Source organism: Euleptes europaea, chromosome 20 (genome assembly GCF_029931775.1).
Source record: "Euleptes europaea isolate rEulEur1 chromosome 20, rEulEur1.hap1, whole genome shotgun sequence".
NCBI classification, from domain to species: domain Eukaryota; kingdom Metazoa; phylum Chordata; class Lepidosauria; order Squamata; family Sphaerodactylidae; genus Euleptes; species Euleptes europaea.
Genome location: NC_079331.1, coordinates 12755379 through 12780140, shown reverse-complemented (window position 1 = coordinate 12780140; position 24762 = coordinate 12755379). Strand labels below are relative to the sequence as shown.

Genomic DNA, 24762 nt, shown 5'->3' with positions numbered 1-24762 from the left:
AGTTTAATTGAGCGTGCGCAAATTTTTTTGAAAAGTAAGCGCAAGGGTGAAGAAGACCGTCCGGTCCTTGCTGGAGGAGAGCCCCTCCCATGGCTACATCGGAAGCATCGACTTGCACAATGAACATTTGATTTGGGTCTGGGTGCCGTAGCACCGGCTCCGAAGTGAAGAGGCGTTTGAGGGCCAGAAAGGCGGCTTGGCATTGCTCAGTCCATAGGATTTTTGCGGAGGGCAAGGCAGCCGAGCTTACTTTTCCCTTAGTTTTCAGCAGGTCCGTAATGGGTAGAGCCACTTGGGCGAAGTTAGGGATGAATCCCCGATAGAAGTTTGCAAATCCCAGAAATTGCTGTACTTGCTTACGGTTGGTGGGGGGAGTCCAATCGAGGACGGCTTGGACTTTGGCGGGGTCCATGCGAAGACCTTGGTGGGAGATGATGTATCCCAAAAACGTGAGTTTGCTTTGGTGAAATTCACACTTAGCTAGTTTAGCGAACAGTTGATGGTTACGCAGGCGTTGTAGAACTTCCCTGACCAGAGTCACATGCTCGTCCACAGTTTTCGAATAAATGAGAATGTCATCTAAGTAGACCACCACCCCACGATATAGAAGGTCATGTAGGATTTCATTGATGAGTTGCATGAAGACCCCCGGGGCCCCTTTTAATCCGAATGGCATTACAAGGAATTCATACATTCCGAAACAGCTAGAGAAGGCAGTGAGGTGTTCATCTCCTTCGCGGATACGGACTCGGTAGTAGGCTTCCACCAAGTCTAATTTAGAGAACACACGGCCTTCCTGTAATTGTCCCAAAATATCCGATATTAATGGGATAGGATAGGCGTTGGTCTGGGTAACCGCATTGAGCTTTCTGAAGTCAATGCACAGGCGAAGGTCGCCCTCTTTTTTCCGGACGAAAAACGCGGGGGCCGAGTTTGGGGCATTCGAAGGGCGAATGAACCCTCTGGCGAGGTTTTTGTCCAAAAAGTCCCGGAGGACAGTGCGCTCGGAAGCGCTCATAGGGTAAATCTTACTTTTGGTTAATGTGCAGTCCTTTACTACTTCAATCGCACAGTCTGAGGCCCGGTGGGGGGGTAAGGCATCACATTCCCTAAGGTCGAAGACATCTTCAAAGTCCCGGTATACAGCGGGTAGAGCCGGTGGTACTGGGGCAGTAGAGGTTAATGCTGGAACGGGCGGAAATGGCAGAGCAAAGTTTTGCCGATGCTGGTCGCAGGTGGGACTAGCGAAAGAGATAGTGTTTGTTTCCCAATCAATACTGGGACTATGTCCTTTAATCCAGTTAATTCCCAAGACCACTTCAAATCGGATAGGGGCTATAGTGAAGTCTATTTGTTCCCAGTGGGAACCAATTCCCATTGCCACCCCTATGGTGCGGTGATCAACTGGACCCCCCTGGAATTGGCTCCCGTCCATTTGAGCAAATTGGACGGGGGCGGGTAAAGCCTCTGAGTCGGCTCTGAGTGCAGCAAACGTGGCTTCGCTTATGAGAGTGCGACAGCAACCGGAGTCAATTAGTGCTTTGACGGGGATTTGTGGACCTCCGTTAAGTTGTTGTAAAACTGCATCCACGTAGACGGTGGAGTCCACTTCTTTGATTTTGGTAGGAGCATTCGGTTTGATAGGAAGATCCTGAGAGGTCTGTGGAGATGCTCCATTCACCACAGACCAGAGCCGTTTTTTGACAAGTCGAGGGGAGATTCCAGGTTTAAGGCTGGAGAAATCCAAGGGTTTTCCTCATCCGAAGAGGGAAAGCTGTCCCCCAATGGGGCACTTGTAATCCGAGACCCGGCGGGGTCGTTGGAAGCAGGCAGGGAGGCTGGGTCCCCGGCATGGAGTGCAGAGGGTGTGGGCCTTCCCGGAGCTGCGCTGCGGGTGGCCGCGGTGCCTCTGCGTGGTGGACGACCTCGGGCGCGGGTTGTCGTGCTGGGACGAAATAATTCCTGGCGGCGTGGGCAAACGGCTGCAAAGTGGCCCATTTCTCCGCATGTAAGACAGGCACCCCTCTGAAATCGGGCTTCACGTTCCTGGAGCGGACGTGGGGGATTTCGTGGGACGAGCAGTGGTGCCTTGGGTTGAGGCTTTTGGGTGCCCTTCTCCTTGTGCTTTTGACGGACGAGAGAAATAAAGCGGCGGCGGCTTTCCACTTCCTCGGCTAATAGGATCCAGCCTTCGAGGGTATCGGGATCGCCCCGCATGTAAGACCAGTTCAGAATGTCAGGATGCAAGGCTTCCCTGAAATGATGGATTAGGGTGGTCTCGGGCCAACCTACAATTTTACTTGCCAGTCGCTGAAATTCATCGGCAAATTCCCGAACTGTAGCAGAGCCTTGTTTTAATTGTAAGAGTTCCGTTTTGGCTCTTTCCCCCAGGAAGGGGTCCTCAAACCTCCTTCTCAGGGCAGTCATGAAGTTGTTGAGGGAACGAATCGCACGAGAGCGGGTGTCAAACTGGAGGACCATCCAGTCAGCCGCTTTGCCTGTCAGGAGGGAAGCTACGTACCGCACCCGGCTATCTTCCGTGGGGAAAAGTTGACCTTGTTCTCGCATATAACTGTCCACTTGATGCAAGAAACAAGGCAAAGTCTCAAGAGATCCGTCATACGTAGTCCTCAATTTGAGTTGCTTCCAAGGGCCGGGCGCGGGTTGACCCGGTTGCACGGGTGGTCCGGGCGGAGGAGCAACCGGAGCTCCAGGAGGCAAGGGTGGAGCAGGCACATTAGCAGGTGGTTGCACGGGTGGTCCGGGCGGAGGAGCAACAGGAGCTCCAGGAGGTAAGGGTGGAGCAGGCACATTAGCGGGTGGTTGTACGGGTACCCCCTGACCCGGTATCGGAACGGGCTGTCTCTGAGCTATTAGGGTTTGTTGTAATTGCCTGCTCTCTTGAAGCATAAGTTCCATTACTTCCTGGAGTTGATCAACACGGTCGGAGAGCTCCCGATTCTGGGCTCGTAAAAGATGAACCTCCTCACTTGGGCCACCAGTAAGATGAGGCTTACTGGTTCGGAAGCTCGTGGCCCATTGAGAGCTATCCCCATATAAATCCTCGTCTTCAGACTCATCTGAGTCTCGACGTCGGTCAGCCAAACGGCGTGCGCGTTGGGTCGCACGCGACGGGACAAACGCCGGGGAAAAAGTTAGACCTGATAGTCCCAGTACATAGTCCTTGGGGCGCGTGTCCACGTTCGCCTGATTCCTAATCCTTGCTGCAGCCGCCCTGGCTGCTTCCGCCGCCTCTCTCTCTCTTGCGACCCTAGCCGCTTCGGCGGCTTGCTGATCCGCAAGAACTTTGGCGTTCTCAAGTCTTAGGGCAGTCTCTGCCGTAATGCGCGGCAGAAGTTCTGTCTCGAGGAGCAAGAGTATGGGGTCAGGTTCCCCGCCCAGCAGAGGTTGTACTCGAACCGCCAGTGCGGATGCCTCGGCTCCAAACGTCGGGGTCAAAACTTGAGCCAAGGTGGCTACCGGGGTGTCCTTTGTACATTCCACAAGGAGAAGAGCGGTGCTAATAGCGACTCGCTTGGCCTCAGCCTGACAGCTGGCCGCATCCGGGATCAGGGAAAAACCCTCCGGCGGGGCTCCCGCCATGGTAGAAAGAGTTTGTCGAGAAATAAGATTATCCAAAAGTCCAGTTAATATTTGTAAATCCTCAGTCGCCAATCGGGCATCGTCCAGTAATTGATCCAAGTCCTGAAGATCTAAACGAGCATCAGTATCCTCCGATGTTAACATCCAGAGACGTCCTGTAAGAGATTGCCACTGCGCCTGTACCAGTCCCCTCAAGCGGCAAACCTCTCGGGTCGTCCGGAAAAGTTCAGCGATTAAGTCTTGTAACAGAGTAGGGTCTTCTGAGAAGGGCTCCAGGGTAGTAGATCACCTGGAGAGCTACACAGCTCCCATCCAAGTGGCAGGCGAACCCCCCTGGGCTCCAGCCTGGCTAGGAGAACGGTGAAGATGAGAGATAGCTGTCATAATGTCAGCCCTTGGCCCACAGAACCAGAAATCACCACAAAGTCATATAGAGTCCAAACAGATGGCTTTTACTGATCAAATAGGCATACAGTGCAAACGAATAAAATGACAGCTATGAGAGGCTCACTAGCTGGGAGATATTATAAGGCAGGAAAGGCGGGAGATTACACGCATGAATACAGTTTCCCAGGAGCTGAGTTCCCAGGCCTAGGTATGCGACCTTGGGGGGCAGACAATACAGCACAGAGACAGAGGCAATAACGAAACCGAGATAGCAGCCTGACACCTGTTTCAAGGCTGAAGCTGGAGGGTGAGAGATTCAGAACTGATCAAAGGAAGTATTTCTTCACACAACGCATAGCTAAATTGTGGAACTCCCTTCCCCAGGATGTGGTGACGGCTGCCAACTTGGAAGGCTTGAAGAGGGGAGTGGACATGTTCAGGGAGGAGAGGGGCATTCAAGGCTACTAGTAAAAACAGATGCTAGTCATGAGGCATACCTATTCTCTCCAGGATCAGAGGAGCATGCCTATTCTATTAGGTGCTGTGGAACACAGGCGATACTTAATTTGATGGACCAAGGGTCTGATTCAGTATAAGGCAGCTTCATGTGTTCAATGCTGCTGCAGTTGTCTTGTTTGTGGGCTTCCTAGAGGCACCTGGTTGGCCCCTGTGTGACGGGGCTATCAAAGGCTACTAGTCAAAATGGCTACTAGATATGATGCATACCTAGGGTTGCCAGGTCCCTCTTCACCGCCGGCGGGAGGTTTTTTGGGCAGAGCCTGAGGAAGGTGGGGTTTCACAAGTCTTTTCAGGGTGATTGTTCTTTGTGTCATTTCGGTGTTGTGTTATTCTGTACTTTCTGTCTTTTATACATTGGCTGTTTACCTATTTGTGTAATATTTGTACCTTGACTACGAGTATAGTACATATATGAGCCCATTTGCTGCATTACTGTATGTGTTGCTGCATTCTTGTATGTGTTCTTGTATGTGTTGATACCTGGAGGTTGGCAACCCTATGCATGCCTATTCTCTCCAGGATCAGAGGAGCATGCCTATTAAATTAGGTGCCGTGGAACACAGGCAGGACAATGCTGCTGCAGTCATCTTGCTTGTGGGCTTCCTAGAGGCACCTGGTTGGCCATTGTGTGAATAGACGGCTGGACTTGATGGGCCTGGGTCTGATCCAGCAGGGCTGTTCTTATGGAGGACGGGGCTATCAAAGGCTACTAGTCAAAATGGCTACTAGCTGTGATGCATACCTAGGGTTGCCAGGTCCCTCTTCGCCACCGGAGCCTGAGGAAGGTGGGGTTTGGGGAGGGACTTCATTGCCATAGAGTCCAATGGCCAAAGCCGCCATTTTCTCCAGGTGAACTGATCTCTATTGGCTGGAGATCAGTTGTAATAGCGGGCGATCTCCAGCCGATACCTGGAGGTTAAAACTAATGAAATTGATACGTATGCTGACCCAACAAAGTTGAATGAAATAACAGCACCGGCTCAAACTATTTTCATACAAAAATGTCAATCCATAATTCACCAAGAATTCAATATCAGATAACCCAGATAAATTATAATAACTGTATTATTCAGGTTAAAGTAACCAGGTTGCTTCACCAGTGGTCCCAGGTATAAATCAAAGTAAATAACAGGTTACTTCACCAGTAGAAACCATAAGTAACAAAATCAGAACTTGTTAAAGAATCCAAGGTCCAATAACGTCACAGTCCAAACCAAAACGGCACTTCCGGATAAGCGGACGTTTCGCAACGTGTTTCTACTGGTGAAGCAACCTGTTATTTACTTTGATTCATACCTGGGACTTGTATTCCGCCCTTGCGAAATTTGTAATACCACTGGTGATGCAACCCGGTTACTTTAACCTGAATAATCCAGTTCTTATAATTTATCTCGGTGATCTGATATTGAATTCTCGGTGAATTACGGATTGACATTTTCGTATGAAAACAGTTTGAGCCGGTGCTGATACCCGGAGGTTGGCAACCCTAGGCATACCTATTCTCTCCAGGATCAGAGGAGCATGCTTATTATTGATTCTTGTAGGTTATCCGGGCTGTGTGACCGTGGTCTTGGTATGTTCTTTCCTGACGTTTCGCCAGCAGCTGTGGCCGGCATCTTCAGAGGAGTCACACTGAACCCTTCCTTTCCTTTCCTTTTATCCCTTAGAAGCTCCTTGATCAATTGATCTTGAGCAGCATATATCTAGTGTTGGAGGGATATAAGGACTGAAACAAATCTTGCCACTGACAATGTAGCCTTGGGGTCCCTGTCGCTTAGTAAAAAAGGGCATTATGTCAGTCACAGAGGCATTGGATTTGTATATTAAAAGGGGGGAAATATAGTGCGATCGAAGTTCCTCGTAAAAGCGGCATTCCCAAAGGGCATGGGCTAATGAGTCAATAGAGCCAGAAGAGCAAGGGCAGATCCTGTCTGAGTATGGTATATTCAGAATTCTGCCCTGCATTACCATAGAAGGATTAGCATTCAATCTAGCCAAGCAAAAAGCTCTACAGAGACGAGGAGTTGTCAGATAATATGTATAGGCAGGCAGACCACGTGGAGGGGGTATTCCGAAGAACTGCGATGAACAGACGCGACGAGCACGAAAAACAGTGCTGTTATAACCGAGGTCTTTAATGCGCTTTTTAATTTGGGCAAAAGCTTCCGTTTCCCCAAGATCTGATAACATATCCTGCGAGAAGCCCAGCAACGCCAGTTTCTCATCTAAGATTTTTTGCCATGAGGATTTGAAAGGGTCATGCTTCAGAGAAGCTGGGAACCCCTCCGGACTGAACCCTTCAGTGCGACTCCTCCGAAGACGCCGGCCGCAGCTGCTGGCGAAACGTCGGGAAAGAAAACGCCAAGACCACGGTCACGCAGCCCGGATCACCTACAACACTGGTTCCCAACCAGGGGTCCGTGGACCCCCAGGGGTCCGCGAGAACTAAATTAAGGTCCGCGAAACAAAGTTATAAACCCATAACAAATTAATATTTTCAATTAAAAGTTCTCTATTATAAAATATATATATTCAAATATGATTCTAAGCTTAAAGTTTGACTAACAGTTACGATTAAAGTTTATTTTCAAATTCTCGGAATTTTTATTTTGAACCTTGGGGTCCCTGCACCGAACAAAAAAGTCCTAGTGGTCCCTGGTCAAAAAAAGGTTGGGAACCACTGGGTTAGAAGAACCCATGAACTCTGACCGCGAAAGCCTTCGGAGACATGCTTATTATCTTGGGTGCTGTGGCAGGACAGCGCTGCTTCCTCGAGGTTGGCCACCGCGCGAACGCACTGCCCGGGTCTCGCCCGGCAGAGCTGTCCTGATGTTGGAATCCGAAGCCTGGCCGGTTGGATTGCTGCCTGTCCCGAGGCGAAAGCCCGGGCAGGCGTGCAGCACCCCCCCTTTCCGACGGGGCTGGCCACAGGGCGGCGCAACGAGGCGCTTCCCAGGCAAGCAGGCGGTGGCGCTCGGCCGGGCGGCCCTATCCCCGGCCGGGCCGGCCCATCTGGCCACCTCTCCCAGCTCCGGGGAGCCTCCTCCTCCTCCTCCTCCTCCTCCTCCTCCGCAGCCGGCCATGGAGCGCTACCGGGAAGCGGCTGCCCGGGCGGCGGAGGCAATGCAAGGCTACCGGGAGGATCTGGGCGGCTGGCGGAGCTGCAAGCGCACGGTGAGCGCACGGGGCGGGAGGCGGTGCGCATCCCGCGCGCGGCAGGTGCCCAGGGGTGGTCCAGTCCGGAGGGGGCAGAGCTGACCTGTTGCACTTGGGGCTTTGGGATTTTTTTTTTGTTTTTTTTTGTTTTAAATCTCCTGCAAGAAGACACCCCGGATTGAATCTTGTCGAAGGCTTTCACGGTCAGAGTTCCTTGGTTCTTGCAGGTTGTCCGGGCTGGGTACCAAAGACCACGGTCGCACAGCCCGCATAACCTACAAGAACCGACGCCATAGAATCATAGGGTTGGAAGGGACCACCAGGGTCATCTGGTCCAACCCCCTGCGCAAGGCGGGGAATTCACAACTACCTCCCTCCCCACACCCCCAGTGACCCCCCCCACTCCATGCCCAGAAGATGCCCAAGATGCCCTCCCTGATATCAACACCCCCAGTGACCCCCCACTCCATGCCCAGAAGATGCCCAAGATGCCCTCCCTGATATCAACACCCCCAGTGACCCCCCACTCCATGCCCAGAAGATGCCCAAGATGCCCTCACTGATATCAACACCCCCAGTGAGCCCCACTCCATGCCCAGAAGATGCCCAAGATGCCCTCCCTGATATCAACACCCCCAGTGGCCCCCCACTCCATGCCCAGAAGATGCCCAAGATGCCCTCCCTGATATCAACACCCCCAGTGACCCCCCACTCCATGCCCAGAAGATGCCCAAGATGCCCTCCCTGATATCAACACCCCCAGTGACCCCCCACTCCATGCCCAGAAGATGCCCAAGATGCCCTCCCTGATATCAACACCCCCAGTGACCCCCCCACTCCATGCCCAGAAGATGCCCAAGATGCCCTCCCTGATATCGATTGCAGTAAACAAATCTCCCAGGAAGTATATTGCACAAAGTGAACCTTCGCATTTATTCAGTAGAATAAATGGGGTGAAGTGGTTACAAGCATGGTTCTCCAGATCATGGAATCGTAGAGTTGGAAGGGACCACCAGGGTCATCTAGTCCAACCCCCTGCACAATGCAGGAAATTCACAACTACCTCCCCCCATACACCCCCAGTGACCCCCCACTCCATGCCCAGAAGATGCCCAAGATGCCCTCCCTGATATCAACACCCCCAGTGACCCCCCACTCCATGCCCAGAAGAAGCCCAAGTTGCCCTCCCTGATATCGATTGCAGTAAATAAATCTCCCCGGAAGTATATCGCACAAAGTGAACCTTCGCATTTATCCAAGTAGAATAAATGTGAAGTGGTTAAAAGCATGGTTCTCCAGATCATAGAATCGTAGAGTTGGAAGGGACCACCAGGGTCATCTAGTCCAACCCCCTGCACAAGGCAGGGAATTCACAACTACCTCCCCCTCCCACACCCCCAGTGACCCCCCACTCCATGCCCAGAAGATGCCCAAGATGCCCTCCCTGATATCAACACCCCCAGTGACCCCCCACTCCATGCCTAGAAGATGCCCAAGTTGCCCTCCCTGATATCGATTGCAGTAAATAAATCTCCCCGGAAGTATATCGCACAAAGTGAACCTTCGCATTTATCCAAGTAGAATAAATGTGGTGAAGTGGTTAAAAGCATGGTGCTCCAGATCATGGAATCGTAGAGTTGGAAGGGACCACCAGGGTCATCTAGTCCAACCCCCTGCACAATGCAGGAAATTCACAACTACCTCCCCCACACACTCCCCCAGTGCCCCCTACTCCATGCCGAGAAGATGGCCAAGATGCCCTCCCTCTCATCATCTGCCTAAGGTCATAGAATCAGCATTGCTGACAGTTGGCCATCTAACCTCTGTGTGAGGGTCTCTGTCTTTGTGTCTCTGCTTTCCATCACCTGCTGTGTTATCAGTGAACTCGTAAAAGCAGTTCACACCTTCTGGTCTCAGGCGCCAGGCCTGATGGCCCATGTATCTTCCCCCCCCCGCTGTTCTTCCTGCCAGTACTCCCTCAGGCCGATGCGGCCTTGGAAGTGTGATAGCCGCCCAGACTTCCTGGGATCTGTCTGATGTTTTGTATTATGCCAAGCTTGTAACTTCCCATAACAATAAGTGTGAACCCCAGTGCCCCAGTGCCCTGGAGTCAATATATTCTGTAAACCCGTATAGCCCCTCACTTGCAACTTTCTACCTGTGCCTGTCTCATCTCCTGAAGGCTTCAATAAATCGATTGTTTCTGTATCAACGTCTGAGCAACTGATTTGGAGAAGCAAACTCAGAGAGGGGGATCTCTCACATTAAGTTGCAAGTCCTTGCCTCTCGGACTGCAGCTGTACCGCTTTGGACAGAATGTCAGCCGACGAGGACACCACCCCTAACCCCGATGCCCCCAAGGAACCGGACGAGCCGGAGAAGCCGGACCCTAAAGAGGAGGGAGCCAAGCCAAAGAAACCGAAGGGTCGCGCCCCCGACCAAGATCGGGACGGACGTCCCCGGGGGCTCACTTATTGGCTGGACTCTCCCAAGGGCTGGTCGCTCTCGCGGACTGCGGCGAAGGATCGCCGGTTGGCCTTCCCCAGCACGGGACTCGAAGGGGACCCGGCCCGCAAAGAGGCCCTCATGGAGGAAGAACGAAAGCAGTGGCAGGAAGACCGCCGGGCTATGCAGGAACAGATGGAGATCATGCAACGCGTAATGGGTGAGATGGCCACGACCCTAGATGCGCTGAAATTGCAACCTCCAGCCGGTGCTCCCCCAGACGGGGCGCCAGTAGTTCCGCCCGCAACCCCTGCCCCCCCGGCCCGTCGGGACCTGAAAGTCACGTATGACGGGTCGGGAGACCAGTTGACCTTTTTTATGGTCCAAGTAGACATTTTTATGCGGGAACAAGGCCGAACCTTCGTTTCTGAGGAGTCCCGGGTGCAGTACGTGGCTTCCTTACTGCAAGGGGAGGCGGCTGCCTGGATGGTGTTGCAGTATGAACTCCGCTCGCCGGTGCTGCGAACCCTGGACGAGTTCATGGTAGCACTCCGAAACCGTTTTGAGGACCCGACTCTAGGTGAGCGGGCTAAAGCCTCCCTGATGCAACTGCGCCAAGGGACTAAGTCGGTGGCGCAGTATGCAAGTGAGTTCCAGTCACTGGCTAGCCGAATTCTGGACTGGAGTGAGGCTACCTTGGTACAATGTTTCAGGGAGGGTCTCAACCCAGACCTCCAACATTGGGCCTTCATGCAAGGGAACCCCCCGGATGTGGAAGGTTGGGTTCGCCATGCTGCTGACATCGAGAATCGCAAACAACTCCTGAACTTGTCCAAGCAACGGATTGGGCGAGACCCCAGGCCCCGGGGTGACCGTGGCCGGGAACTCCGGCAAGGGGGTGGCGGGGTCCTCTCGGCCGCGGAACGCCGCAAGCGGTTCGAGGCCGGCGTCTGCCTGATCTGCGGGGGAAAGGGTCACTTTGCATCGCAATGCCCCTCTCGCTCAGGCCGTCCGACCCCTCCCCGCCAAACCCAGGCCGAGCCGACGAAACCGGCCGCCGACAGCCAGCCTCGCCGCAGAAGTGGACCACTGAGCCGGCGCTCCGGCGCACCCTCCGCTCTCCACGCACGTCCCCAGGATGGGGCATCCGACTCTACGGTCCCATCGGGGTCCCGGATTACAAATACCGTCTTTGATTCGGACGGCTCCCCGGAGGCCACTACCCCGTCCCCCTCTTCCAGCGAGGAGGAAGAGTGGGAACAGCCGGCAAAAAACGCCGTCGGTCTGCTGTAGAGGGGGCTCCGCAGCAGACCGTCCCTATCGTTGTGCAAGGAGCTCCACCGATGGTAAGCGCCCAAGAGGACAATGTATTTGTGCGTGTCCATCTGTCCCTACCCAAAGGGGGTCCCCCGTTAGAGGTCCCCGCGTTGGTCGACTCGGGGTGTGCCCGCACCATGATAAATGAGGAAACTGCCAAGAAGTTGGGTGTCCGGCGCAAGCGGCTTCCGGGACCCCTCCGTTTTTCCCAAATGGACGGGAGTGACTTTAAACGGGGCCCGGTGACCCACAGAACTGCAGCCGTGATTATGTCCGTGGGGGAACATTGGGAACGGTTGTATTTCACTATCGCCCCTATTGTAACCCCTGTGGTGTTAGGGATGAACTGGTTAAGGGGGCACAATCCCTCCATTGATTGGGTTAAACGGGTGCTTTCCTTCCCCGAAAACCCCTGTGGGTTGCATGACAAGGAACGGGTACTCAGGACTCCAGCCGCCGCACTGGTAGGGTCCCCCGCCCCAGTCTCTCCTCAATTACCCTCTGAGTACTCGCAATTTACTGATGTTTTTGATGTTAGAGAGTGCGACGAACTGCCTCCCCACAGAGAAACGGACTGTGCCATCGAGATTGTAGGGGAAGGCAAACTGTCTAAGGGAAAGGTTTACCCCATGAGCCCTAGTGAAAAGACAGTGTTGCGAGACTATCTGGATGTCAATCTGGCGAGGGGTTTCATACGCCCCTCCAAGGCTCCTTATTCAGCCCCAGCTTTCTTTGTAAAGAAAAAGACGGGAGATTTAAGACTGTGTATTGACTTTCGCAGACTGAACGCAGTCACCCAGTCTAATGCTTACCCCCTCCCTCTTATTCCTGACCTTCTAGCACAATTAAAGGAGGGCCGAATCTTCACCAAACTGGACTTGGTAGAAGCCTACCACCGCATTCGCATCAAAGAAGGAGACGAACCCAAAACGGCCTTTTCCAGTTGTTTTGGGATGTTTGAGTACCTAGTCATGCCGTTCGGACTTTCGGGGGCTCCGAGTGTCTTTATGCAATTAATTAATGAGGTTTTGCATGATTTGCTGTTTCGGGGGGTGGTGGTATTTCTCGATGACATCCTTATTTACTCTGAAACCATGGAAGACCATGTGCGCCTAGTGCGAGAGGTGCTCCAGCGGCTGCGGGAGCACAAACTGTATGCTAAGGTGTCCAAATGTGAATTCCACCAACCCTCCATTACATTTCTGGGGTATGTGATCTCCCACCAAGGGTTGGAAATGGACCCCGCCAAGGTCCAGGCAGTGCGGGACTGGGAACCCCCCACTACCCGCCGCCAACTTCAGCAGTTTTTGGGGTTTGCCAATTTTTACCGGAACTTCATTCCTAACTTTGCCCAAGTTGCGCTTCCCCTCACTGCCCTGTTGCGTACCAAGGACAAGGGGGCTAGCGCCGCGCTTCCCTCAGCCCGTTTGCAATGGTCCCCCCAGTGCCAGCTAGCTTTTGAACGTTTGAAGCTACTTTTTTCATCCGAACCCGTTTTGGCTCACCCAGATTGCACCAAGCCTTTTGTGGTGCAAGTGGATGCCTCGGATGTAGCCATGGGCGGGGCCCTATTGCAGAGGGATGAGGGGGGACGGTTGAGACCATGCGCCTACTTCTCCAAGAAGTTTTCCCAGTCTGAAATCAACTGGGCCATTTGGGAGAAGGAGGCAGCAGCGGTCAAACATGCCCTTACCATATGGCGACACTTCTTGGAAGGGGCCGAACTGCCATTCGAAGTGTGTACCGATCACAAGAATCTTGAGGCCCTCAAGGGGGCTAGAAAACTCAATGCCAAACAGGTTCGGTGGGCCCAATTTTTCGCTAAGTTCCGGTTCACTCTCAGACATGTCCCTGGCAAAGAAAATGCCCTAGCCGACGCTTTGTCACGACTTCCCCAGTATCGCAACGATTTCGATCGCCCAGTCGACTCCCTGTTCACTCCCGAGCAGCGAGGGGAAGTTCCTAGCTTAGCCGTCACCACCCGGTCCCAAGCCCGACCACCGGAGACCCCCCCTACACTCAAAGGCATCCCGGAAGCCTTCCAACAGCGACTCCGGGACGCCTCCTTGCAGGAGGAGGAGCATCATCTCCTCCCCACTGGTCTGGAACGTACCAACACTTGGTGGGTGCAAGGGGGGAAACTGTACGTCCCCTCCTCTCTTCGCAAGGAAGTATTGGGACTTGTACATGGTGCCAGGCTAGCGGGTCATTTTGGTTTCATAAAAACGCTTCACCTGGTTCGAAGACAATTCTGGTGGCCCGGTATGAGATCTGATGTAGAGTTGTATGTGCGCAGCTGCCCCACCTGCGCCACAGCCAAGAAACGGATGGGAAAACCCCCAGGGCTTCTCAAACCGCTTGAGAGCCCCTCCCGTCCCTGGGAAGTCATCGCCATGGATTTTATCACCGACCTACCTCCGAGTCGGGGAAAAACGGTTCTTTGGGTTATCACAGACCTCTTTTCCAAACAGGTTCACTTCGTTCCATGTGCAGGCCTTCCTTCAGCCCAGGGCTTAGCTAAACTGTTCATCACACACGTCCTCAGGCTACACTCGATCCCGAGGAAGGTCCTCTCCGACCGGGGGGTCCAGTTTGTTGCCAAATTCTGGCGGGCCTTCCTAAAGTTAATGGGAGTGGAAGAGCAGGGCCTTTCTTCCGCCTATCACCCCCAAACGGATGGTCAAACAGAACGAGTAAATGCGGTGGTAGAATGTTATTTGCGTTGCTATGTAAATTTCCACCAGGACGACTGGGTCGACCTGCTGCCATTTGCCGAATATGCGTATAACAATGCGCCTCATTCCTCTACCGGCTTTAGTCCCTTCCAAGTTATATACGGGACGGATTTCGGCCCTTTCGGTTCTGCCCCCGTCTCGCCAGAGCTCCAGTCTACCCCTGACCTTCAGGAGTGGATTCAGGTGGTTAAATCCACCTGGCCATGGTTGCTCAAAAATCTGGAAAGGGCAAAAAGCAAGTACAAGGAACAAGCAGACAAACACCGGTCTCCGGGATGGGAACTCAAGGTGGGGGAGCAAGTCTATCTGTCCACCAAAAACCTCCGCTCTCTTCGCCCCTGCAAAAAACTGAGCGACCGTTATGTGGGACCTTTCCCCATTACCAGAGTAATCAACGAGGTTACTGTGGAACTGGACCTCCCAAAAACTCTGAAAGGAGTCCATCCAGTCTTTCATATAAGCCTCCTCAAACCCTATGTGGCAGCCCCCCAGTTCCACCCCCCTCCCGCACACGAGATTCCTACCGTAGTAGGAGGGGACACCCATTTGGAAATATCCAAGGTTTTAGACTCCAAATGGAAGAAAGGGAAACTGTTTTACTTTGTTCGCTGGAAAAACCTTGGCTCCGCTCATGACGAATGGGTGGCCGCACCCCACATGGCGGCTCCTCGCTTAGTCCGGGAATTCCACCTTGCTTATCCCGATAAGCCTCGTCCTCTCGGGGACCCCGGGGGGGGCCTTAAGGGGGGCAGAATGTGAGGGTCTCTGTCTTTGTGTCTCTGCTTTCCATCACCTGCTGTGTTATCAGTGAACTCGTAAAAGCAGTTCACACCTTCTGGTCTCAGGCGCCAGGCCTGATGGCCCATGTATCTTCCCCCCCCCGCTGTTCTTCCTGCCAGTACTCCCTCAGGCCGATGCGGCCTTGGAAGTGTGATAGCCGCCCAGACTTCCTGGGATCTGTCTGATGTTTTGTATTATGCCAAGCTTGTAACTTCCCATAACAATAAGTGTGAACCCCAGTGCCCCAGTGCCCTGGAGTCAATATATTCTGTAAACCCGTATAGCCCCTCACTTGCAACTTTCTACCTGTGCCTGTCTCATCTCCTGAAGGCTTCAATAAATCGATTGTTTCTGTATCAACGTCTGAGCAACTGATTTGGAGAAGCAAACTCAGAGAGGGGGATCTCTCACACTCTGCTTCAAAACCTCCAGGGAAGGAGCACTCACCACCTCCCGAGGAAGCCTGTTCCACTGAGGAACCGCTCTTAACTGCTAGAAAGTTCTTCCTAATGTCTAGATCAGGAGTTCCCAAAGGGGGCAGTACCACCCCCTGGTGGTACCTAGTACCTAGGGGGGCACTAAGAGGCAAGGGGGCAGCAGGGGATGCTAGAGGTGGGCCCCTTCAACTGTGTTGTTGGTTAGGGTAGGGGTCGCTGGGGTTGAGTTTGTGGAACCAAGGGGGTGGTGGCCCAAAAAGTTTGGGAACACTGGTCTAGATGGAAACTCTTGATTTAATTTCAACCCGTTGGTTCTGGTCCAACCTTCTTCTTGTTGGGTCTTCCTCTTTTCCTGCTGCCTTCCACTTTTCCTAGCCTGATTGTCTTTTCCAGTGACTCTTGTCTTCTCATAATGTGTCCAAAGTACGACATCCTCAGTTGAGTCATTTTAGCTTCTGGGGTCAGTTCAGGCTTGATTTGATCTAAAACCCTCTGATTTGTTTTTTTGGCAGTCCAGGGTATCTGTAACGCTCTCCTCCAACACCACATTTCAAAGGAATCTACTTTCTTCCTATCAGCTTTCTTCAATGTCCAGCTTTCACACCCATACATAGCATTATCCTTTTTTGCTGCTGCATCACACTGACTGCTCATATTTAGTTCTTAAAGGTATCCTTGAAATGGTAATTTCACAAATGAAATTCTGCAAATGTTTGAAATGGAATCCAAAAACAAAACTCATTGATCCTTTTAAACAAGATTTTAAAAAGTGACTCAAAACTACATGTGGGTACACTTTCAAGTGTCAGAACATGCACAAGATAAGTGTCGAATTGTATTATTACGTTGCTGTTGTTTTAAACCTGGAAATGAGCAATAAAATGCAAAAAGTAAACGATTGCATCTATCAGGTAGCTTATTATTTACTTAATTCTCTTCCCAGAATGAAATTTCTATTTCTTGGAAGCCGTCAACTGAATTTCATGGAAACATGTAAGTAAAATGTATACAACATGGGAAGCTGACTTGGGGAAACAAGGATGCCTGCCCACCAGATTTCCGGGGCATTTACAGTGCTTTCCTAATCAGAGTTCGACCTGTCTAAGGCCATCGAAGTCAGTGTGCTTAGAAGGGCTTAACTCTGTTTAGGATTGCACTCTTAGTTTCCTTCGGCTTGAAATGTTCCGTTTGGCCCGTGTTTTCTCTCAGTGCTTGCAACCTCTTTACAAGACAGCTAAATTGGGAGATCTTGCCCAGATGAGCTACCTTTGGTTGGTGATTGGGAAGGGACATGGCTCAGTGGCAGAGCGTTTCCTTTGCATACAGAAGCTCCCAGGTTCAGTCCCTGGTATCTTCAGTTTGAAAGGTTTAGGCAGCAAGTGGTGTGAAAGCCCTCCACCTGAGACCCTGGAGAGCCTCTGCCAGTCAGAGTAAATAGTATGGATCTTGACAGACCAACATTCTGAATGAGGCAGCTTTGTATGGTCTTTCCTAGAAAGCTGAGAACACTCCCTTTACACATTATGCAGGCAGATGTGAGACAGGTGCGCCCTCTTTTCTTTAGAAAGCAATTCTGACACCTCCCCCCCCCCAAATACTCACTGGCTTCCAGGGATCATCAGTTCCCAGTTTAAGAAATGCTAAATTATGTTGAAATGCTAAGCCCCGTGGCGCAGAGTGTTAAGCTGCAGTACTGCAGTCCAAAGCTCTGCTCACGACCTGAGTTCGATCCAGATGGAAGTCGGTTTCAGGTAGCCGGCTCAAGGTGGACTCCGCCTTCCATCCTTCCGAGGTGGGTAAAATGAGGACCCAGCTTGCTGGGGGTAAAGGGAAGATGACTGGGGAAGGCCCTGGCAAACCATCCCGCAAACAAAAGTCTGCCTAGAAAACGTCGGGATGCGACGTCACCCCATGGGTCAGGAATGACCTGGTGCTTGCACAGGGGACTTTTACCTTTACCTTTAAATTATGTTATTCTGAATCAGCATGGTATAGCGCAGGGGTCGGCAAACTCATTAGTCAAAAGAGCCAAATATCAACAGTACAACGATTAAGATTTCTTTTGAGAGCCAAATTACTTAAACTATATAGGTAGGTACACTGTTTATTAACTTAATAAACTTTAATTAAAGTTTTAAGTCTTAATTAAACTATAGGTACACTGAATAAAACTTGATATCATACTTAATGTGTGTGTGTGTGTGTGTGTGTAAAATGCAGTCAAGTCGCAGCCGACTTATGGCGACCCCTTTTTGGGGTTTTCATGGCAACAGACTAACAGAGGAGGTTTGCCAGTGCCTTCCTCTGCACAGCAACCCTGGTATTCCTTGGTGGTCTCCCATCCAAATACTAACCAGGGCTGACCCTGCTTAGCTTCTGAGATCTGACGAGATCAGGCTAGCCTGGGCCATCCAGGTCAGGGCATCATACTTAATAGTGATCTTATTTATTGATAAAAATTAAATTGTAAGTCCCTGCCATTTCCCCCTCCCCGTCCGGAGTCCTCGTCTGGAGGCGTGGTCTACCGCCATAAAAGCCTATTGGTGGACCCGGCCTCCGGCTGAGTCCCATTGGGAGGCCAGGTCTACCCACTGGCTTTCTTGACAGTAGACCTTGTCTCCGGAGGCCCATAGAAGCCAATGGGTAGACCTGGCCTCTGAAGGGGGACTTTTCCCCCCTCCTCGGAGTCCAGGTCTACCGCCAAGAAAGCCAGTGGGTAGACATGGCCTCCCAATGGGACTCAGCCGGAGGCCAGGTCTACCAAAGGAAGCCCGCCCTGCCCAACAGCTGATAGGTGGGGGGGCCAGGAACCTCCGAGCCGCCCACCCAGCAATCTCGCTGCTAGAGGGGAGGCTTTAGCCTCCCAACCATTGAGGGCAAGGGAAAGGGGGACCCGGCCATTCTCCACGGTGTGGGGGGCGAGACAGCACGCCCGCGCTCTCTCTCTCTCAGGCTCGCCGCCTCCGCAGCCCGGCTGCCGGCACGAGCGGGGGCAAGAGCAGGGGCTCTGAACTAAGTTTGGAGAGCCGCACTCAATGGGCCAAAGAGCCGCATGCGGCTCTAGAGCCGCAGTTTTGAGACTCCTGGTATAGCGGTTAGGAGCGGCGGACTTTAATCTGGTGAACCTGGTTGGTTTCCCCACTCCTACACATGAAGCCTGTTCAAACCCTCTCAGCCTCACCTACCTCACAAGGTGTCTGTTGTGGGGAGGGGAGGGGAATGGAAGGAGATTGTAAGCCAGTTTGATTCTCCTTAAAAGGTAGAGAAAATGGGCATATAAAAACCAATTCTTATTCTTCTTGGAGGTGAGGGAAGATAAACATGTCGACAAGAGGTTTCTAACACCCAGAAGTAATTGCACTGAGAAACTTCTGAAAGGCCGAGCAAGCTGTAAGTCAGTATAAATAGAAAGAGGTTCCACTTATGAAGGCGGAGGGGGTAGCAGATGACCAAATACAAACCCGCTCTTGATGTTTACCCAGGTAGTTTCGGGCTGAGTGAGGTTTTCAACCTTGACTTGCTGCTTTCCCAACCCTGAGCATCTTCACGGAGAGTAAGCGCTGATCTCCTCAAGATGTCAGACTTCGGTGATGGAATTCTGAACCATACCATCACAGCCTGCCTGTGGGTTGTCAACATTTTCAAATATCGTTCTGGGTAGAAAAACTTCCCTGCAAGTAGAAATCTAGCACATGCAAATGTGCTAATTTTCTACTTGCGGTGGATATAATTTAAAAAATTAAGAATATGGAGAATCGGGCCAAAGTGAGGTAATCTCAGTAGCCATCATTGAATATTTGTCCATTTTCTACACCAAAAAGGAAGCCTTTGTAGGGGAAACTGGAGATGCCATATGCAAAATGCCAGCTTGTGTTTCATTTGTCTGTTTCTTTCTTTCCTTCCTTTTTGGCTTTCCCCTCTCGCATAGATACAAAGCAGAAGGAATCCTGCCCGCAAACCTAGAGGCTGTGCTTCAATGCATAAAACCAGAGGCTGGAGGCCTTAGAGAAAAATGGGATAAAAACGTGAAGGAATTGTTGATCATTGAGATAATCGACGAAGTAAGTACAAGACAGAGCTTGTTTCTGTGTGGAAGTAGCACCCCCTGGCCTCCCCCACCCCACTTGAAATCACATCCTGGAATTGAGCCCAGGCAGAAGACCCGATCCCTATGAATTGGGCACCTGTTTTTAGCCTTCAGTAAATGTAATAGTGATGATGCAGATTTAGTTTCCTGACGTTTCCCATGCAACTGGGTTTGCAAATAAGGTGTTGGGGATCAACCCCCGCCCCAATCTACGTGGTTGTGCAGCTGGCGTTGTAGACCCCCACCTCCTTAACGGAAGATGTTCCCTGCGGGATTGGACCAAAAATGCCAGCTAGTTTACCACCCTGTTTCGCTCGGTGGTCAGCACAGTGCCCTGGGAGCCTTCATAGTCAGGGGCAACATGTCTTTGTGACCCTGGTCACATCCATAGGTCAACCCAGGTCATATCCATAGGGGAGGGGCTGTGGCTCAGTTGTAGAGCATCCGCTTGGCATGCAGAAGGTCCCAGGTTCAATCCCCGGCATCTCCAGTTAAAGGGACTAGGCAAGTAGGTGATGTGAAAGACCCCTGCCTGAGACCCTGGAGAGCTGCTGCCGGTCTGAGTAGACAATACTGACTTTGATGGACCCAGGGTCTGGTTCAGTATAAGGCAGCTTCGTGTGTTCATGTGTTCAATATGTAGCATAATATACTAGCCACGCTAAAGGGATCCCAGCTGCTCCTCGTTGTGTGCTCTGAGCGTAAAAGTACGAATGAAGAAATGCACCCAAGATATTACAACATAAACTTGTCTGTGCTTTGCAGAACGTTTGTATCACTAGAACTATCACTCCTTCGGCATTAATGAAGATAATTTCTCCGAGAGATTTCTTAGATGTGGTCATAATTAAGCGAGGCGAAGACGGGACAATACTTTCGGCAGGTAAGTTGCTTAAAACCCATGAGGTGTTTTTTTTTTTCTTGTAGGGTCAGTACGCAAGTTCCTGTAGATCGGTGGTTTGCAACCTTTTTCATATGGTGGCCCACAAGTCCAAATTTACTTGGGGGGGGGGTGACCCATACAGGGCTGGCCTGTGTTTTTTTGGCACCCTAGGCAAACGATGACCTTGGCACCCATCTGGTTCAGCATTCCATTATCTACAGTAGCTAACCAACCAATGTTGCAGAAAGGGTGCCGCTGCCCCACTATGACTCTGAAGTAAGTGGCCTTCTGACATACACAGCCTTTGCATATGGAGGTTCCATTCCAGCCTGGCGACTCTGTCCTTCTCCATTACTCGCTCTAATCCCCTCCTGAGATTCTACGAAACTCGCTCTAATAACCATCAGGACACATTTTACTACATGTATATGCGCTGGGTAAGAGCCCCGGGGCTCAGTGTGGTAAGCTGCAGTACTGCAGTCCAAGCTGTGCTCACGACCCGAGTTCGATCCCGACAGAAGTCGGTTTCAGGTAGCCGGCTCAAGGTTGACTCAGCCTTCCATCCTTCTGAGGTCGGTGAAATGAGGACCCAGCTTGCTGGGGGTAAAGGGAAGATGACTGGGGAAGGCACTGGCAAACCACCCCGTAAACAAAGTCTGCCTAGGAAACGTCGGGATGTGACGTCACCCCATGGGTCAGGAATGACCCGGTGCTTGCTCAGCACCGTTATCTTTATATGCAGTGAAGTGGGGGGGAAATTAACTAATATATGGAAGATGCTTCTGTTCTACCCCCTCGTGTTACATTTTTGTATTTACTTTTAAAATTTTGTTCCTAACACCTACATTTTGTTTCCATCCCCTCCCTGCTTCCTTGAAGCGACCAATGTGGAGCATCCGAACTGTCCACCTGAACCAGGTTACGTGAGGGGCCGGAATTATCCTTGTGGCTGTTTCTGCATTCCAGTCCCAGGGTAAGACTTATTTACCAGTTACATTGCTGTGAGACAATGGCCACCGATAATGAAGAAGAAAAAGAAGAGTTGGTTTTTATATGCCGACTTTCTCTACCACTTAAGGCAGAATCAAACCGGCCTACAATCACCTTCCCTTCCCCTCCCCACAACAGACACCCTGTGAGGTAGGTGGGGCTGAGAGAGCTGTGACTAGCCCAAGGTCACCCAGCTGGCTTCATGTGGCGGATTGGGGAAACCAAACCTGTTCACCAGATTAGCGTCCGCCGCTCAGGTGGAGGAGTGGGGAATTAAACCCTGTTCTCCAGATCAGAGTCCATAACTCCAAACCACTTCTCTTAACCACTACGCCACGCTGGCTGATTGCCCCAAAATAGGTTTTTTTTTTCAGTTCGTTGGTTTTGCAACACATTTTTGCTGTCTGTAGTGAACACCAAGGAAGTCCAGGGTTGCTATGTGTAGGCAAGCAACAGCCAACCACCTCTGTTTGTCTCTTGCCTTGAAAACCCTATGGCAGGGGTGTCAGACGTAAGGCCTGCAGGCTGGATCCAGCCTCTTGAGAGCTTTTCCCCAGCCCATGATCCACCTGAGACAGCCCCCCCCTCTCAATCTGGGCTGGCAAGGCATGACTTGGCCCTCACCAAGCGACATTGTAAGAAGAAAGAGTTGGTTTGAATATGTGGTTTTCCCTACCTTTTAAAAAAGGAGAATCAAGCTAGTTTACAATCTCCTTTTCCTCTCCCCACAACAGGCACTTTATGAGGTAGGTGGGGCTGAGAGAGCTCTAAGAGAACTGCGACCAGCCCAAGGTCACCCAGCAGGCTTCATGCGCAGGAGTGGGGTACCTCTGAGAACCATGTGTTGGAAGTAATGATGAACTGTTGGGTTCATGCCCTGCTTATGGGTATCCTAGAAATAGCTGCCTGGCCACTTCTGAAAACAGGATACTGGGAGAGCCAGCTTGGTGTAGTGGTTAAGAGCAGTGGTTTAAAACGGTGGACTCTAATCTGGAGAACCGGGTTTGATTCCCCACTCCTCCACATGAGCAGTGGACTCGAATCTGCTGAACCGGGTCGGTTTCCACATGAAGCCAGCTGGGTGACCTTGGGCTAGTCACACTCAGCCCCAGCAACCTCCCAGGGTGTCTGTTGTGGGGAGGGGAAGGGAAGGCGATTGTAAGCCGGTTTGATTCTTCCTTAAGTGGTAGAGAAAGTCAGCATATAAAAACCCACACTTCATCTTATACATGGATTCTACATGACTTAGTTGGCCTCAACACTTCCTTATTTTTGTCGTCTTTGGGATATATACTTGAAAGTAAATGAAAAGGAAGGGCAGCCATGAAGGAGCTAGAAAAGATTTTGAAGTGTAAGGATGTGTCACTGGCCACCAAGACTAGATTAATTCATGCCATCGTATTCCCTATTACTATGTATGGGTGTGAAAGCTGGACAGTGAAGAAAACTGATAGGAAAAAAATAGATTCCTTTGAAATGTGGTGTTGGAGGAGAGGGTTACGGATTCCGTGGACGGCCAAAAAAACAAATCAGTGGGTTATAGATCAAATCAAGCCTGAACTGACCCTAGAAGCTAAAATGACTAAACTGCAGCTATCGTATTTTGGTCACGTCATGAGACGACAAGAGTCACTGGAAAAGACAGTCATGTTAGGAAAAGTTGAGGGCAGCAGGAAAAGAGGAAGACCCAACAAGAGATGGATTGACTCCATAAAGGAAGCCACAGCCTTCAGTTTGCAAGATCTGAGCAAGGCTGTCAAAGGTAGGACATTTTGGAGGACTTTCATTCACAGGGTCGCCATGAGTCGGAAGCGACTTGACGGCACTTAACACACATACAATTGAAAAGGATAGTGATCACACCTCCTTGTTCACGAAGGCACAGCAGTATCTGTGCATGAATGTACTCTCATCCTCTGCTCTGCGTTTCTGGTTCCAAAGGCTGCCTGCCCTGACACGTTTGGGCTTTTTCCTCCCCCAGGGACCCAAGCAAAACCCAGTTGCTCAGCTTCTTCCAGAGCGATCTAAGTGGCAACCTTCCTCACTCGATCGTCGACTCCTTCTTCTCAGGCAGAATAGCTGAGTTTTACAGCAACCTGACCAAAGCGGTGAAGACCCTCGTGGTGGCTTAAGCGGTATTTCCCCCCCCCCCAAGAAAACTGAACCGCCCGAGTGTCTGTATGTTTGCAGTTCTGCGATTGCGAATTGGGCAGGACAGAAATTGGGCGCAGTATCGAGCACTTGGAAATCCCATGAACCTTTCAGTATAGGGAAAGATTTAAACACATACGTAACTTGTCTGCTGAAATCAGCGGGGCTTAAAAATGCTGGGCAGTAGACTGGAATAAACTATTTCAGCTTTCGTTCATCTGTTGGAAGAAGAGCCACTTAAGCTGGAGGAAGGCTTCAAACTTTGCTTAATGGAGTAATAGGATACAGGGTTGGGCCATGTAATTTCTTTTTTTTTCTTTTTTGAAGAAACAACAAGTTTCTCGTCCACAAGGCTATGGAAGATAGGCTAGAAGTGGGCAATGTCTATTCAGGTGAAGGGCAAAGGCTGATTGGATTTCATGCTTTGGTGCTCTTGTGTATTTCTTTTGCTCCTCTTGCTGACTGACTGGATCAGCATTCTGGATACGCCCCAGATGTTGCTTTGGTCTTGTGATCTAGATATACGGGGTATGTTGATGGTACACCTGAACTGAGAGGGCTGTTTCTACCTCCTCAGACGCTCCTGTGGTTTATATGCGAAGAGTTATTGCCTGTGTTACATGCTGCTGTTGCAACTGCAAACCATGCATATCGCGGTCCTTCCAAGGAAGCGGGCCTTCCTTGCATAGCAAGCGAACCTGCTGTAAGGACATGCCACAGGGGAAGAAGCGTTCACTTCTGGCACAGAAGTCACTATAAAGGCAGTGGCAGCCCCGCGCAAGTCCCATGTGCAAAGTAAAGCTTAAGCCACATCGATAAAATTGGGAGGGCCTTGGACAAGCCACATCGATAAAATTGGGAGGGTCTTGGACAAGCCACATCGATAAAATTGGGAGGGTCTTGGACAAGCCACCGATAAAATTGGGAGGATCTTTGTTTCCTGTGTGCCAGTGCAGCGATACACACGTAGAACTCTGGAACATCCTTTGACCAATGGCTTCATTGAATCGAGAAGGTGCTCCATGCCCACAAATGTTTTGCATTCAGGTTTACAAGGCCGTGGACTAGAGCTATGGCTGCAACCAACTCAGTGCCAATTCTCCATCTGCTAAATAAACATAAGAGAAAACGTGCTTGGTGAGCAGAATACCACGAGCTCAGCTCAGAGAGACAGCGTGGTATAGTGGTTTGAAGCGGTGGATTCTGATCTGGAGAACTGGGTTTGATTCCCCACTCCACAGGAGCGGCGGAAGCTAATGTAGTGAATTGGAG

The 24762-nt window shown here is 51.2% G+C and overlaps 1 protein-coding gene across 1 annotated transcript; it reads left to right on the top strand.

Annotated features, from left to right (window-relative positions):
- The first annotated feature begins 7590 nt into the window (after positions 1–7590).
- Positions 7591–23471, top strand: STARD5 (StAR related lipid transfer domain containing 5). The gene is made up of 6 exons (XM_056866084.1): positions 7591–7683; positions 16323–16372; positions 19308–19440; positions 20232–20349; positions 21229–21322; positions 23321–23471. Exons 1-6 carry the CDS (start codon positions 7591–7593, stop codon positions 23469–23471), a joined length of 639 nt encoding a protein of 212 aa, XP_056722062.1.
- The last annotated feature ends 1291 nt before the right edge of the window (positions 23472–24762 follow it).